Source organism: Myotis lucifugus, unplaced genomic scaffold (assembly GCF_000147115.1).
Source record: "Myotis lucifugus unplaced genomic scaffold, Myoluc2.0 scaffold_22, whole genome shotgun sequence".
In the NCBI taxonomy this organism is placed as follows: Eukaryota; Metazoa; Chordata; class Mammalia; order Chiroptera; family Vespertilionidae; genus Myotis; species Myotis lucifugus.
The window spans coordinates 4,232,297-4,248,347 of record NW_005871070.1 but is presented as its reverse complement, the minus strand read 5'-3'; the positions used below and the strand labels follow the sequence as shown (position 1 = coordinate 4,248,347).

At 38.4% G+C, this 16,051-nt stretch overlaps 1 protein-coding gene across 2 annotated transcripts in view; it reads left to right on the top strand.

Annotated features, from left to right (window-relative positions):
- Positions 1 to 15,095, top strand: part of KIAA0391 (KIAA0391 ortholog) — a 146,591-nt gene extending 131,496 nt beyond the window's left edge. For both annotated transcript variants that reach the window (XM_023751515.1, XM_006085835.3), the window contains 3 exons: positions 9,029 to 9,177; positions 12,745 to 12,940; positions 14,790 to 15,095. In XM_023751515.1, coding sequence (XP_023607283.1) covers positions 9,029 to 9,177; positions 12,745 to 12,940; positions 14,790 to 14,921 — 477 coding nt within the window. In that variant the 3' untranslated portion in view covers positions 14,922 to 15,095. The remainder of the gene's footprint in view (positions 1 to 9,028; positions 9,178 to 12,744; positions 12,941 to 14,789) is intronic.
- Positions 15,096 to 16,051: the final 956 nt, after the last annotated feature.

Sequence of the window (16,051 nt, the reverse complement as noted above, 5' to 3'; positions counted from 1 at the left end):
ACCCTGCCCAGGGGTGCATTTAGGAATGGGCCTCCCTTCTCCAACAGGGAGCTGGCTTAAGCCAGCAGGTTGTTTTCTCCGGAGGTGTCCCCAGATCGCGAAAGGGCACAGCCCGGGGTTGGGGACCCCCCTTCGCCCCCCCCCCCCAGTGCACAAATTTTTGTGCACCGGGCCTCTAGTATATATATAAAAGCCTAAGCGACCGTTACGACCAGTCGACCAAACGACCGGTCACTCCCTGGTGGTCATTGTGCTCCCACAGCCAACCTTCCATGGCTGACCAACCTCCTATGGTCCCTCCCCGCTGCTGGCCAGCCAACGTTCCATGGTCCTTCCCCCTGATCAGCCCTGATCGGGACTAGGCGAGATGGCCCCGATTGGCCCCGATCGCCGGCCCGGCCAAGGGACTCTACCCATGCACAAATTCGTGCACTGGGCCTCTAGTTACAAATAAACCTAAGTAGGTAAATATTTTGTACAAGTTTTTATGTGAACATAAGTCTTCATTTCTCTGGGATAAATGCCCAGAAGTACAATAAGTCAGTTATGTGATAGTTACATCGTTAATTGCATAAGAAACTGCCAAACTGTTTTCCAGAGTGGCTGTACTACTTTAAATTTCCACCAGCATTATATGAGTGATTCAGTTTCTCCATATCCTCACCACCATTTGGTGTTACTACTATTTTTTAGCCATTCTGATAGGTGTGTAGTGATACCTCTTTGGGTTATAATTTGCATTTCTTTGATGGCTAATAATGTTAGACATTTTCATGTACTTATTATCTATATATCTTCTTCAGTGAAAGTTCTTTGCTCATGTCCTATTTGGATTATTTGCTTTTTTTAAAAACTGACTTTTTTAAAACTTTTTTTATATGTTCTAGATACTAGTTTTTTGTTAGATGTGTGGTTTACTAATATTTTCTGCCAATCTGTAACTTGTCTTTTCATCCTTTTAACAGGACCTTTCACAGAGCAAACATTTTTAATTTTGATGAAATCCAGTTTATTAATTTTTCTTTTATGGACTATGTTTTAGGTGTCAAATCTTAGGTGTCTACCTAGCTCTACGTCATGATGATTTTTTTCCTCCTAGGTTTTTTCTAAAACTTTATAGTTTATGGTTTACATTTAAGTCATTGATCCATTTTGATTTGTTTTTTTTCTATAAGGTATGAGATTTAAATAGAGGCTCATATTTTACTTATGCATTTGTTGAAAAGGCTATTTTTTCTCGGCATATTTGTGTGGGTCTATTTCTGTGTCATATATTATGTTCTGTTAATCTATATATGCCTATCTTCCACCAATATCACATACTTTATTTATATAGTTAATCTTTTTTAAAAAATCTTCATTGTCGAAAGTATTACATATGTCCCCTATTCCCCCTCCCTTGATCTCTTCCAGCCCACCCCTTTCATCCCCACCCCCCAAGCCCCAAGCCTTCAGCACCCTATTGTCTGTGTCCATGGATTATGCATATATGCATACAAGGTCTTTGGCTGATTACCTCCCTCCTATCCACTCTCCCTGCCTTCCCTCTAAGATTCTGCACTCTGTTCCATGCTTCCATGTCTCTGGATCTATTTTGTTCATCAGTTTATTTTGTTCAATAGATTCCACATATGATTGCGATCATGTGATGCTTATCTTTCTCTAACTGACTTATTTCACTTAGCATGATACTCTCCAGGTCCCTCCATGCTGTCTCAAAGGGTAAAAAATTCTTCTTTTTCACTGCTGCATAGTATCTATGGTATAAATGTACCACAGCTTTTTTATCCACTCATCTACTGATGGGCACTTGGGCTGTTTTCAGATCTTAGTTATGGTGAATTGTGCTGCTATGAACATAGGGGTGCAAACATTCTTTCTGATTGGTGCTTCGGGTTTCTTAGAATATATTCTTAGAAGTGGGATGACTGGGTCAAATGGCAGTTCCATATTTAATTTTTTGAGGAAACTCCATACCGTTTTCCATAGTGGCTGCACCAGTCTGCATTCCCACCAGCGGTATATTAGGGTTCCCTTTTCTCCACATCCTCGCCAGCACTTGTCATTTGTTGATTTGTTGGTGGTAGCCATTCTGACAGGTGTGAGGTGATACCTCATTGTCATTTTAATTTGCATCTCTCTGATGTTCAGTGACTTTGAGCATTTTTTCATATTTGGCCATCTATATGTCCACTTCAGAGAAGTGTCTATTTGGGTCCTTTGCCCATTTTTTGACTGGAATATCACACACTTTAGATTACTGTTGCTGTGCTAGTATAATAAGGCTTAAAATGAGGTAGACTGATTTTCCCTACTTTATTCTTCTTTTTCAAAATTGTTTTAGCTATTTTATTCCTTTGTCTTTCCATATATGTTTATAATAATTTTGTCCTATATCTATAGAAAAAATTTTGCTGGGATTTTAATAGTAATGCATTAGACCCATCTATCAATTTGGGGAGAATTGACACCTATATGCTATATTGAGTTTTCCAATCCTTGAAGATGGACATGGTATTGAATACTTATATTTACTTGCTGATTATCTGTCTAGTTTTCTCAATTGTTGACAGATGAGTGTTAAAGTCTCCAACTATAATAGTGGATTTGTCTATTTCTCCTTTATTTTTTTATCAGCTTTTACTTTACCTATTTTGCATCTCTGTTTAGGATCTTATGTCTTCTTGGTGGAGTAACCCTTTTATCATATATTGTCCCTCTGTGTCTATAGTAATTTTCTTTGCTCTGAAATCTACTTTATTTGATATTAATGTAGTTACTCCAGCTTTCCGTTGTGTTTACATTATATATATTTTTTTTTCATCTTTTTACTTTCCACTAGCCTATACTGTTATATTAGAAGCGAGTTTTTTTTTTAATATATATTTTATTGATTTTTTACAGAGAGGAAGGGAGAGAGACAGAGAGCCAGAAACATCGATGAGAGAGAAACATCTATCAGCTGCCTCCTGCACGCCCCCCAGTGGGGATGTGCCCGCAACCAAGGTACATGCCCCTGACCGGAATCGAACCTGGGACCCTTGAGTCCGCAGGCCGACGCTCTATCCACTGAGCCAAACCGGTTCGGCTAGAAGCGAGTTTTTTTAGATAGCATACTGCTGGGTCATGTTTTTTAATCCACTCTGCCAGCCTCTGTCTTTTAATTAATGTATTTAAACCCTGTATATTCATGCTATTATTGATATGCTAAGGCTTATGCCTGCCACTTTATTTATTGTTTTCTGTCATCACTGTTTTTAATTTTTCTGTTTTATTTTTCCTACCTTCCTGTGGGCTATTTGAACTTTTTTTAAGAATTCCATTTTTATGTATCTATAGTGTTTTGTTTTGTTTTTATCATAGTGGTTTTTAGTGTATCTCTTTGCATTGCATTTTTAATGATTGCTTTAGGTATTACATATATCTCACTAGACTGTCTCTTTCCTAGTTCATTGGCTAGAGAGAACATGCCTTTGTTGGTCTTTTTTTGTCTGCTTTCATTGGCGTTTTCAGGTTGCTGGCTTCTTCAACTTCAAGTCTAGGATATATAAGACAAAAAGAAAGTCCAAGGAACTCACCACCATGTCATTCCTCATGTCCTGAGGTACCTAGCCAATCTCCCTTTTCCATTCTACCTTTCAAAGTCTTATGTTTGTTTTATATATAATGTCTGAGCTTCTTAGTTGTAATTAGTGGGGAAAATAAAGAAAAATACATTGACTCCATTTTCCCAGAAGTGAACATTTCTCCTAGTTTTATTTTTGATCTAACATATAATTAAGGTAAATTTTCTTTTTCTTTACTATTCTGAGTAATATCACTCTGATCTAGCCCACCTGATCAAGCCTTGGAATTTACCCCAGAGGAAGTAGGCTCATAGCTAGACTGTCACAGAGTTTTAGTCCAGTGCCTTTAATCTGTACACTCATCCTTCCTTCCTGTGTCTTTCCTTTATTCTCCTTTGTTTGCATCATTTTCAAAGAGCTTTTCTAGCAGATATTTCTCAGCCACAAGATGGTGCCCCAAAGTAGTTCAAGCTGTCTTTACTGCTCTTCCTGGAGCCTCTATCTTTAACTTACTATTAGTAAACTCAAGGCTATTTTTTCTACACCTCGGTATAAATTTGAAGACCCAATTGTGTTTTTCTTTAAGCCATGTCTTCTCAGTTGCATGGAAACTTAAACAATCAGTATCAAAAATTGTGTTTGTTTGAATATTTTTCTGTGCCTTTACAATAACTTTGTGGGAATTCATATAGAAACTTTAAAAAAAATTGTCATTTCTCTTAATGAAGCCAGTTGCCATTTTATATCTGGGATCATTGAAAGTAATCTGTAATCTCAACATAACTTTAAGAAAGGAATGTTATAAGTACATTCTGAAGGACAGGCACCCTTGATGTCTTGAGGTGTTTGAATTCATGAGCTACACTTTTTTTTTTTTTATTGCTTAAAGTATTACAAAGGGTATTACATATGTGTCCTTTTTTTCCCCCCGCCCTTGACAATCCCCTGGCCTCCCCTACCCCCCAGTGTCTTATGTCCATTGGTTATGCTTATATGCATGCATACAAGTCCTTCGGTTGATCTCTTACCCCCCTCCGTCCTGCCCCCCAACCCTCCCCAGCCTTCCCGCTGCAGTTTGACAATCTGTTTGAGGCAGCTCTGCCTCTGTATCTATTATTGTTCAAAAGTTTATAATGGTCTCTATTATCCATGAATGAGTGAGATCATGTGGTATTTTTCCTTCATTGACTGGCTTATTTCATTTAGCATAATGCTCTCCAGTTCAATCCATGCTGTTGCAAATGGTAAGAGTTCCTTCTTTTTTACAGCAGCATAGTATTCCACCATGTAGATGTACCACAGTTTTCTAATCCATTCATCTACTGATGGGCACTTAGGCTGTTTCCAGATCTTAGCTATGGTGAATTGTGCTACTATGAACATAGGGGTGCATATATCCTTTCTGATTGGTGTTTCTGGTTTCTTGGGATATATTCCTAGAAGTGGGATCACAGGGTCAAATGGGAGTTCCATTTTTAGTTTTTTGAGGAAACTCCATACTGTCTTCCATAGTGGCTGCACCAGTCTGCATTCCCACCAGCAGGCTACACTTTTCTTAGTGTAGATGTTTGCTTTTGATTACTAGCCTAACTTTTAATAAAATAATAGCTTATAAAGTTATATTAAATGCACAGAATAAAAAGACTAGTAAATACAGTATTATTCCATTCACATGAAAGTCTAAAATAGTAAAGTCTATAAAAGACAAAGATTCATGGTTGCTTTGGATAGGGAAGTGGGGAGTGCAGAATGACAGCTAAAAGGTACAAGCTTTCCTTTTGAGGTGATTAAATGTTCTAAAATTGACTGGTGGTGAACACACTTATCTGTGAATATACTAAAAATAATTGAACTATATACTTTAAATGGGTGAATTTTATTATATACTAGAGGCCCAGTGCACGAAATTTGTGTATAGGTAGGGTCCCTAGCGGCTGCCGGCTGCTGGCTCCTGGCCGGGACCTCCCTTCCCCCAACTGCCTGCAGCCGCCACCAGCTGGGGCCTCCCTTCGCACCTGCCTTGGTCTGGCACCACCCACTCACCTTCTCCACCATCCGCCATGGTCCTGCTCTCATTGGGGCCGGTAGCGCCTCCGCTGCCAGCGCTGCATCGCCGACGCCCGCCATGTTCTGCACCATCCCCTGGTGGTCAGCGCACGTCTAACTCCTGGTTGGTTGAACTCCTTCCGGTGGGAACAATTTGCATATTAGCCTTTTATTATATAGGAAAGATGAATTGTATCTTGGTAAAGCTGTTTTCAAATAGAAATTGAAGACAGTTTGTGTTCATATTTTCTCTCTCCAACCCATACTCCTTGAAACCTAGGATTCTAGTGAATTAACTTTGAATTAATACTTATTACCTAGAATTAAGTGATTATTACTTGCCAGTAGCTACTTTCTTTGTTATACCTCTTAGTTTATATTATAAAGAATGGCCTTGGCCATGTGGCTCAGTTGGTTGCAGCATCATCTCACACACCAAAAGATTGCATGTTCGATTCCCAATCTGGGGTACATACCTAGGTTGCTGGCTCAATCTGGTTGGGGCATATATGAGAGGCAAGTTATCTCTCTTTTTCTTTCTCTCTTTTTCTCTCTCCCTAAAAATCAATAAAAACATATCCTCAGGTGAGGATTTAAAAATATATATCTATATATAATTTTGTTTTCTGTCACTATGGGAGTATATTTAATGCCCTAACATAAATATAGTAATATATACACTTGATGTATATATATACAGGAATGGGCAAATGTAGGTTTACACTAATTTGTATGGAAACTAATACAATAATTAATAAATAATAGTACATGAGTAAATCCTGTGCTTCATGTACTCACAACTGTAAATGTACTTTTGCCCCACCCTGTACACGTTAATACTCTTTGGATAGTGAGATACAAGTGTTCTCTTTCGTCTTCCTTCTAGTCTATATTTTTCAAGTTTTCAAATTGAGCTACTTTTATGCTGGATAAAAATAGATATGTACATATTCTTCAGTTAATCAGAAAATGTTTATTAAACTTTCCATATATGTGGAGTCAGCATATATATTTTCCTAGGTTGGTTGTTGGGTAAGAAAATTATTAGGTACTTTCTCACTAAAGGCAGGGACCATGTCTTTTAAAATTGTGTAGGCTATGATACCTACCATGTGCCTTATACATAGAGAGGCCAAGAAAATAACTGTTGAATGAACACAGAAGCCATTATTCCTAGCTTGGAAGAAAATAATTATATTTTACTGGTTGTAAAGCTTTAGGTTTAGAGTCCTCACACTGGTCTTGGTACACTTCTCTGCTTGTTTATTAACTCACATTCAATGGGCAAGTTGTATCTATTCTGTCCCTTAAATCTAGAATTAGTAATTTACTATCAGTGATTCTAGAATTAATAATAGTAAAACCAATTACTGTTTCCTAAAATAATAAGAAAAGTAGAATGGACAAAAAACACACAATATAAATCCAAAGCACTAAACAGTAATTTAAAAATTCAGCCCTTGCTAATTCACTATTTGATTGTCAGACAGTCTAAATGTATATTAGACATCACAGGTACTAAAGCAATATTTGGCAACTGACCAAATAAATGAAAGAAATGTTATTGATTAAAGAATTTTAAGTAATATCTTGAAAATCTACATGGGAAGAAATTATGAGTAAATGGAAGCTAGACTAAAATCAGTGCCTTTTCTAACCAAGACCCAAGAAAATTAAGGATTTCTTCAATGACTTTGAATTTGTGATTTTCGAAGGCCCAGCAACTCTTATAAATTAAAGAACTTTTATATTTCTAACATGCTATTATATAACATAAATTATAATTTTTCAGTAGCTTTTATTTCATTTAATATAGTGACTTAGTTTAATAGGTTTTACATGAAAGTAATTTTCAGCCCTGACCAGTTTGGCTCAGTGGATAGAGTTTTGGCCTGCAGACTGAAGGGTCCCAGGTTCGATTCCAGTCAAGGGCATGTACTTTGGTTGCAGGCACATCCCCAATAGGGGGTGTGCAGGAGGCAGCTGATCGATGTTTCTCTCTCATCAATGTTTCTAACTCTCTATCCCTCTCCCTTCCTCTCTGTGAAAAATCAATAAAATATATTTTTTTTAAAAAGAAAGTAATTTTCAGACTTTTCCTTATGAAGGACTGACTATAGGCAAGCTCACCAAAGTACTAGATTTACTAAAAATCCAAGTCTAGACTTTTAAGAGGAGTTCATGTGCACACAAGACATGTGGGGAATAAAAAGAATGGGGGTAAATTCATTGACTGGAAAGTGGGCTAGAAGATGGAAGATGACATTTACATTCCTTTGGGAGAAAAATAATTCCAATGAAAGGTAACAGTCTCAGCAGAAGCATGACATGGAAAAGTTGGCTGAAAAGTCACTATCTTGCTGGAGTCAAAGACCAACAAGTAGTTAACATATAAATGCAAGAAGTCCGTCAGAAGGCTGATGGACTTTGATATTCAGCAAGGGCTGAGAATCAGCATAATATTACCTGCTGCTGGCTGAATGACTGAAGGCAATCCCCTAACCCAGGGGTCCTCAAACTTTTTAAACAGGGGGCCAGTTCACTGGCCCTCAGACCGTTGGAGGGCCGGACTATAGTTTAAAAAAAAACTATGAACAAATTCCTATGCACACAGAAGGCAAAAACACCCGGCGGGCCGGATAAATGTTTTCAGAGAGCCGCTGTGCTCATGAGCCGCAGTTTGCCGACCACTGCCCTAACCTGATAATCCTTTATTGTTTACCAAACCTTACCATTGAAATGACTGTTTGCTTTGCTAAAGGGCAAATGTGTATTCTAGTCTAGTAAATAAAAATCTCTGGGTCCGGAGATTCAGGGAGTCACTCCACTAGAGAGAAAGAGCTCTGCCTGGCTTCCCCCATGCCTTCTAAATTTATATTTCTTGTCTAGTATATCCATTTGTGCGCAGCCCCTTCTCCAGATCTTGAATCCTCGCTGCAAAAGGTTGCGGCACTATCTAGTCTAGCTACTTACAAACTTTTAAAGTAAGAAGCAGAACCCTTTATTTGAATGAAAACTTATGTAGAATGCTATTATATAAATTTGCAAAAGCTGAGCTGTTTTGGTTGATACAGGGTTTGGAGTATATAGGAACAAAACCCCATCTTCCTTAGCCTCCCTGTCTCTATCCCAGTGGACTCTAGGGAACACAGTTTAAAAACAAATCTAGTTTATACTTATTTAAAAAAAAAAACACAGCCTGGCTCCAATGGAAACTGATCATTGGGCAGGTGTTAGACATTAATTTGTAAAAAAAAGAAGCATTTTCCTCAGATTTAAAAAGATGGACATTGTTTTTCTTATCCCTTCCCAAAAAAAGTGTTTCACTATTGAGATCATCAGCTGGAAGAATCACTCCACTTACTTGAGATTCTTCTTCCCTTGACCCTCTTGGGGGCTGATTTTGTGTTTTTTAGCTCTTGAATGTGGTCTCTCAACTAGCCAAGCATAATCTTCGAGTGTTGGTCCTGGGCCGGAAGCATATGACAGTACAGTGTGCCCGGTGGAGAAAGGATGAGATGGAAAAGGTGCAAAAGCAAGCCAGCTGTTTCTTTGCTGACAACATGTAAGTATTGAAGGTAATAATTGAATTACTCCAGGCTCCTGTCATCTGTTTGTTAATTATCTATTTTTGCCATTTTTTTAAGTGTATATGTATGTATACTCAGTCTCATTAAAAAAAAAAAAAGATTTGAGGCAGCTTACAAAAATAGTTTCTATGGCAGAATAAATTTAACTAGATTAGATGAAGGAATCAGGATAAAGGAAGAATGGAAGAAAGATATAGTCAGAAGTGAGATTATTACACAGAATGCTATAAGGTCCTAAATAGATCATTTAACAAATACTGTACAAATATGAGCACTTTCTTTGTTCTTGGAGAAGAGAACAAGACCAACAAGTCTCTGATGTATGACTTATAGTAAACAGGTAAACAAGTTATATAATTCCAGGCTCAATGCTATGAAGACTAAAGCAGAATAAGTAGATAGCAAGGAATTAGTTAGGGGTAGGTCAGCAGGGAGTGGGTGCAATAGTCAGGAAAGGCCTTGGGGAGGGGGTAAGTCTGAAGGAAATCAGTGAGTCATTTGAGAAAAGGGGAGGGGTGGTGGGAAGAGCATACCAGGTAGAGGGAACATCAAGTGTTCAAAAAGCAGGAATGAGTTTGGCATGAGGAAGGCAAGCAGGCCAGTATAGATGGGCTGTAGCAGCAAGAGAGAAAGTGGTAAGTTCTGAGGTCAGAGAGAAGGCAGAGACCACATTACAAAGGAACTCAGGGGCTCTGGTAAACAAGCAAAGGGCCTGGATATTATTTTAAATATCAAAGGAATGTTATTATGGGCTACAGCTTCTCAGGAAGCCAAAGGAGTATGGAAAACATGGTCAACAACAATATGAACAGTGTCCATAAAGTGAGGAGAATGAAGCTAATCAGAAGGAGACAGATCCTCAGCAGCATAAATGAACTTTAACATGCATTTAATTTTTCATACTATATGCTGACAAAGTTTATTTCCAACTTTGCATGGATAATGTGTGTGCCTCAGCCCAAGTCTAGGTTTCATTAGGTTGAATGTGATAACTTCAAGATATGTCAGTATTCCTCAAACCATTTATTCTGTTCTTATTTTTATAACTTTTATTAGAAATATTTTAAAAATGTGCTGCCTGATCTTTTTTCTTTTTTAAAAAATATCTTTATTATTGAGAGTATTACAGATGTCCCTGCCTCCTCTTAAATTTCCCCCCATTGCCCTCCTCCACTCAATCCCATGCCGCCTCAGGCCTTCACCACCCTATTGTCTATGTCCATGGGTAATGCACATAAGTTCTTTAGTTACTCTCTTCCCACTCCCCCTTCCCTCTGATTCTCAATCTGTTTCATGTTTCCATGCCCCTGATTCTATGTTATTCACCAATTTATTTTGTTCATTAGATTATTTGTTCATTTATTTTGGTTTTTAGATTCAATTGTTGATACATATGTATTTATTGCCATTTTATTGTTCATATTGTTTATCTTTTTTCTTCTTTTTCTTAACGAAGACGCTTTAACATTTCTTGTAATACTGGTTTGGTGGTGATGAACTCCTTTAGCTTTTTCTTATCTGGGAAGCTCTTTATCTGACCTTCAATTCTAAATGATAGCTTTGCTGGGTAGAGTAATCTTAATTGTAGGTCCTTGCTTTTCATCACTTAAATATTTCATGCCACTTCCTTCTGGCCTGCAAAGTTTCTGTTGAGAAATCAGCTGATAGTCGTATGAGCACACCCTTATAGGTAACTGACTGCCTTTTTTTTTTTTTTTTTTTGCTGCTTTTAAGATTCTCTCTTTGTCTTTAACCTTTGCCATTTTAATTATGTGTCTTGGTGTGGACCTCTTTGGGTTCATCTTGTTTGGGACTCTGTATTTCCTGGACTTGTATGTCTATTTCTTTCACCAGGTAGGGGAAGTTTTCTGTCATTATTTCTTCAAATAGGTTTTCAATATCTTGCTATCTCTCTTCACCTTCCAACACCCCCATAATGTGAATATTGGTATGCTTGAAGTTGTCCCAGAGGCTCCTTACACTATCTTCATATTTTTGGATTCTTTTTGCTCTTCTGATTAGGTGTTTTTTGCTTCCTCATATTTCCAAATCACTGATTTGATTCTTTGTGTCTCTACTGTTGATTCCCTGTAAATTATTCTTCATTTCAGCTAGTATAGCCTTCATTTCTGACTGGTCCTTTGATGTTCTAAGATCCTTGAAATTCTCACCAAGTTCCTTGACATTCTCACTAAGATCCTTGAAGCTCTCATTAAGTTCCTTGAGCATCCTTATGACCATTGTTTTGAACTCTGTATCTAGTAGTTTGCTTGCTTCCATTTCATTTAGTTCTTTTTCTAGAGATTTCTTCTGTTCTTTCATCTGTGACATGTTTCTTTGTCTCCGCATTTTGGCTGTTTCCCTGTGTTTGTTTCTATGTATTAGGTAGAGCTACTATGTCTCCTGGAATTGGTAGAGTGGCTTTGTGTAGTAGGTGTCCTTTAGGGCCCAGTGGCTCAGTTTCCCCACTCACAGGGTGTGCCCTTGTGTGGTCTGTGGGCACAGTCTTGTTGTAGTTGAGCCTTGATTGCAGTTGCCATCACCAGGAGGAATTGACCCCCAGGCCAGTTGGCTGTGAAGATCAGCTGTGACTACAGTGTAAAAGCTGCTGTTTAGGAGACATCCCTGTGGAGTAGGACTTGCTTTAGTGGGGCTTTGGTGCTCACTGAGTCTGCCCTTGAGTGTGTCGCTTGTGGATTTGGTACGAGTTATAATCTGATATGGTCTGAAGCTGTCCACCAGATGCACTGGCTCTGGTGCCTCCCGAGAAGTGCAAAGTCAGCCACTGCCTGTTCCCTGCCTGGGGCCACCTGGTACGAGCTACAGAGTGATCTACAGGTGACTGCTACTTGTGTTGGGCTAAGAGGTGCCCAGGAGAGGCCAAGCTGTGAACCTTGGCAAGCTGCTGCTAGTGGGAGAGTCCAGTTGAGCTATTAAGAGTCCCAAGCAGCGTTTCTTTCCCCTTCTCAGCTGTGTTCTAGATAGTGTTGCCTACCAGCTAAGATCGTTCCTAAGTATCACTGAGATTATGTTGGTTACGAATGCAGAGGACCTCTGAGGAAAGTACAATAAGAAATAAAAAACAAACAGCATGGATGGAACTGGAGAGCATTATGCTAAGCAAAATAAGACAATCAGAGAAAGATAAATATCACATGATCTCACTCATATGTGGGATATAATGATCAACAAAATTTGATGAACAAGAATAGATCCAGAAAAAAAAAAAAAAAAAAGAATAGATCCAGAGACAAATGGCAGGGGAGGGGGGGGTGATTAGAGAGCAACCAAAGGACTTGTATGCATGCATATTAGCGTAACCAATGGACACAGACACTGGGGCTGTGGGGACTTACCTGGGGTGGGAATGGCTGGTGGGGGCGGGGAGTCAATTGGGGAAAAAGGAGACTTATGTAAAACTTTAGATAATAAAAAAAATAATTTTTTAAAAAGAAAAAAGAAATAAAAAACATGGTGAAGAATGCTATCCTGTGCCTCCTCAGTGGTGTGCTTGATTGTGTCCCCTCTTTTGCCTGACTCAGCTCAGAGGATGATCCGTTCCTTCTGTATGCCACACTGCACTCCGGGAATCACTGCAAGTTTATCACAAAAGATCTGCTGCGGGACCATAAGGCCTGTCTACCTGATGCCAAGACCCAACGTCTGTTCTTTAAGTGGCAGCAGGGACATCAGCTGGCAATTATTAATAGGTTTCCAGGATCAAAAATAACTTTTCAGGTATGTCATCTGTTCTTTACATAATGTCAACAGAGTCAAGTACATAGTAAGAATGTGGCATAAGCAAAGAATGTTGCAATCCTAAGTGCTTTATTTTTCTCAGTTTAGTTTGATATTTGGATTTAGCCAGTTCCTGGAAACAGAAAGTCTGCTAGAGCAAAAGTTCTTATAGGCCAACCCCACATTAATTGACATATTGAAAACACCTGGGATATCATCAATTAGGCTCTAATTATGTTATCAAATACAAATATTCATACATGGTTTTTATTTTCTTATTTATTTGTAATAACTCAAAGTTGTTTATCCCTATGGTTCTTCATACTTCTACTTTTGCTAAGTAACTCCATTTTCCTGGTTAATCCACTCCTACAGGTTGGTTTCAATTGAATTCTCTTTTGATTCTAGTTTAGATGCCTGTAAATACAAGAATGTCTCTTGTGTGAGAACAAAGGGAGAAAATCCAAAGGCGAGTTATTACAGAAAAATACACTAGCCAGTGGTAAATGTGCTTTAATGGTCAAAAAATATACTAAACAAATTTATAGGAAATAGAGTATCAAGTGATACCACAGAAATGCAATCAGCATAATCAAGACTGGGAAATAATAGAACAGCTGACCTAATTTCCTCAACAACAAAAAATTACCAAAATAATGGAGATGGAAAGGGAAGCTGTAGATTAAAAGAGAATTGAGAGGCAGTTCAGCCAGTCACAATGTAATAGCCTTATTTCAATCCCTGATCAAACAAACTGTAAAACATATGTATTCACATAATAATTGGAAATCTAAACAGAAATTTGATATTGTTAAGGAATTATTAATTCTTAAGTATAAAAATGGCTTTAATCTTATATTTACAAAATAAGTCCTTATCTTTTAGAGATACATATTGAATTACAGAAGAAATTATATATCTGAAGTTTGCTTCAAAATAATCTTGGGTGAGGGTAGAGGCAGAGGAAAGGAAGTGGGTGGAGTATGGATGAAATAAAATTAGCCTTGGGTTGATAATGGTTGAAGTTGGGTGATGGGTACATGGGAGTTCATGATACTATTTCTCTATTTTTGTATATTTGACTTTTTCTCTGTCACATATAAAACTGGTAAAGACAACAAGGGAATACTGTATTGTGTGTGTGTGTGTGTGTGTGTGTGTGTGTGTGTGTAGAGCAGTGATGGCGAACCTTTTGAGCTCGGCGTGTCAGCATTTTGAAAAACCCTAACTTAACTCTGGTGCCGTGTCACATATAGAAATTTTTTGATATTTGCAACCATAGTAAAACAAAGACATATTTTTGATATTTATTTTATATATTTAAATGCCACTTAACAAAGAAAAATCAACCAAAAAAATGAGTTCACATGTCACCTCTGACACGCGTGTCATAGGTTCGCCATCACTGGTGTAGAGGGTCCTTAACCTTAAAAATGAATCACCCCAAAAAAGAAACTCCTAATACCTGGGTTCATTTTTACAGAGCTAGCTGCTCTTTGAAAATCCATTGTTAAGACAAGGAATATGTCCCTGAAGCAAATTTAGAAGTAGTCAGAGAAGAAAGGGAAATAGCCCAGCCAGCGAGGCTCAGTGGTTGAGAATCGGACCTATGAACCAGGAGGTCATGGTTCGATTCCTGGTCAGGGCACATGCCCATGTTGGGGTCTCGATCCCCAGTGTGGGGCATGCAGGAGGCAGCCAATCAATGATTCTCATCATTGATGTTTCTATCTCCCTCTTCCTTCCTCTCTTAAATCAATAAAAAAATATTTTTTTAAAAGGAAAGGGAAATAGCTAGGTATCCTTTTAGTGTTGTTCTTAACATTTGGTTCCCTTTTTAATTCAACAGCATATTCCCATCTATGACACAGTGGTGCAAACAACTGGAGACTCGTGGCACATACCATATGATGAAGACCTGGTGGAAAGATACTCCTATGAAGTGCCAACCAAATGGCTTTGCCTTCACCGGAAGACATAATGACTTTTACCCCCATGCTAAATTTGTATTGGGTGCCCTCCTGGTTGGCATCTGAGCTCTTAAGTTGATGCTTGTTTAGACCATTGCTTCTGTCCTGCACTGTTTGTTCCAGTTGGTTTGTATGTCAACAAATTGATTTTTTAATTTAATAAATTATAATATCTTTTCACAATCCATTGCTTTTTTAAAATATGTTTTTATTGATTTTAGAGAGAGAGGAAGAGAAACATCGATGAGAGAGAAACATAGACCAGCTGCCTCCCTCATGTCCCCCACTGGGGGTTGAGCCTGAAACCCCCAACTGAAATTGAACCAGCAACCTCTTGGATACTCAACTAACTGAGTCACACTGGCCATATATTCATTCATTCATTCATTCATTCATTCATTCATTCTTAACTAGAGTTAGGGAACTTAGTGAGGAGTGAAGCCTATGTTTGTCTTACTGAGCCATCTGTTTCCCTTGCTTAGGAAACAGGTGCTTCTGGTATTTTGCTACTCCTGACCTCACCTCCACCAATAGCAGAACATGCCTTTTCCAAATCTGTTCAAACTTTTGTGAACACTAATCCCATCACTTGCTTTGAGGGCTTCTCTTCATTTAATTAAGTTTAACTTAGTTTAACTAAGTGATTACGTTTAGTAGTTGCCTCTCTGTTTTATCCCTTTGCTGGCCAGTTGATACCACACTGGGCCTTGATTTTAGCTGAAAATAGTCATGTCTGCAGCACTTTATTTTAGTTTTTTCCTTATTCCTACATACCATATGATTTAATATTTCAGAACAGGCAAAACCAATCTATGGTGATAAAAATCAGAATAGTAGGCCCTGGCTGGTGTGTCTCGGTTGACTGTCGTCCCATGCAGGAAGAGGTCACTGGTTCCATTCGTGGTCAGGGCAGGTTTCCCCAGTAGGGGATGTGTGTAGGAGGCAGCCAATGGATGTTTCTCTCTCTCTCTCTCTCTCTCTCTCTCTCTCTCTCTCTCTCTCTCTTCCTTTCTCTATAAAAAAAAAATCAATAAAAACATTTTTTAAAATCAGATTAGTCGTTGCCTGAGGAAAGGGGCACAAGAAAACTTTCTAGGGGTGATGGGGAAGTTCTCGGTGATTCTGTCACAGGAATATATAT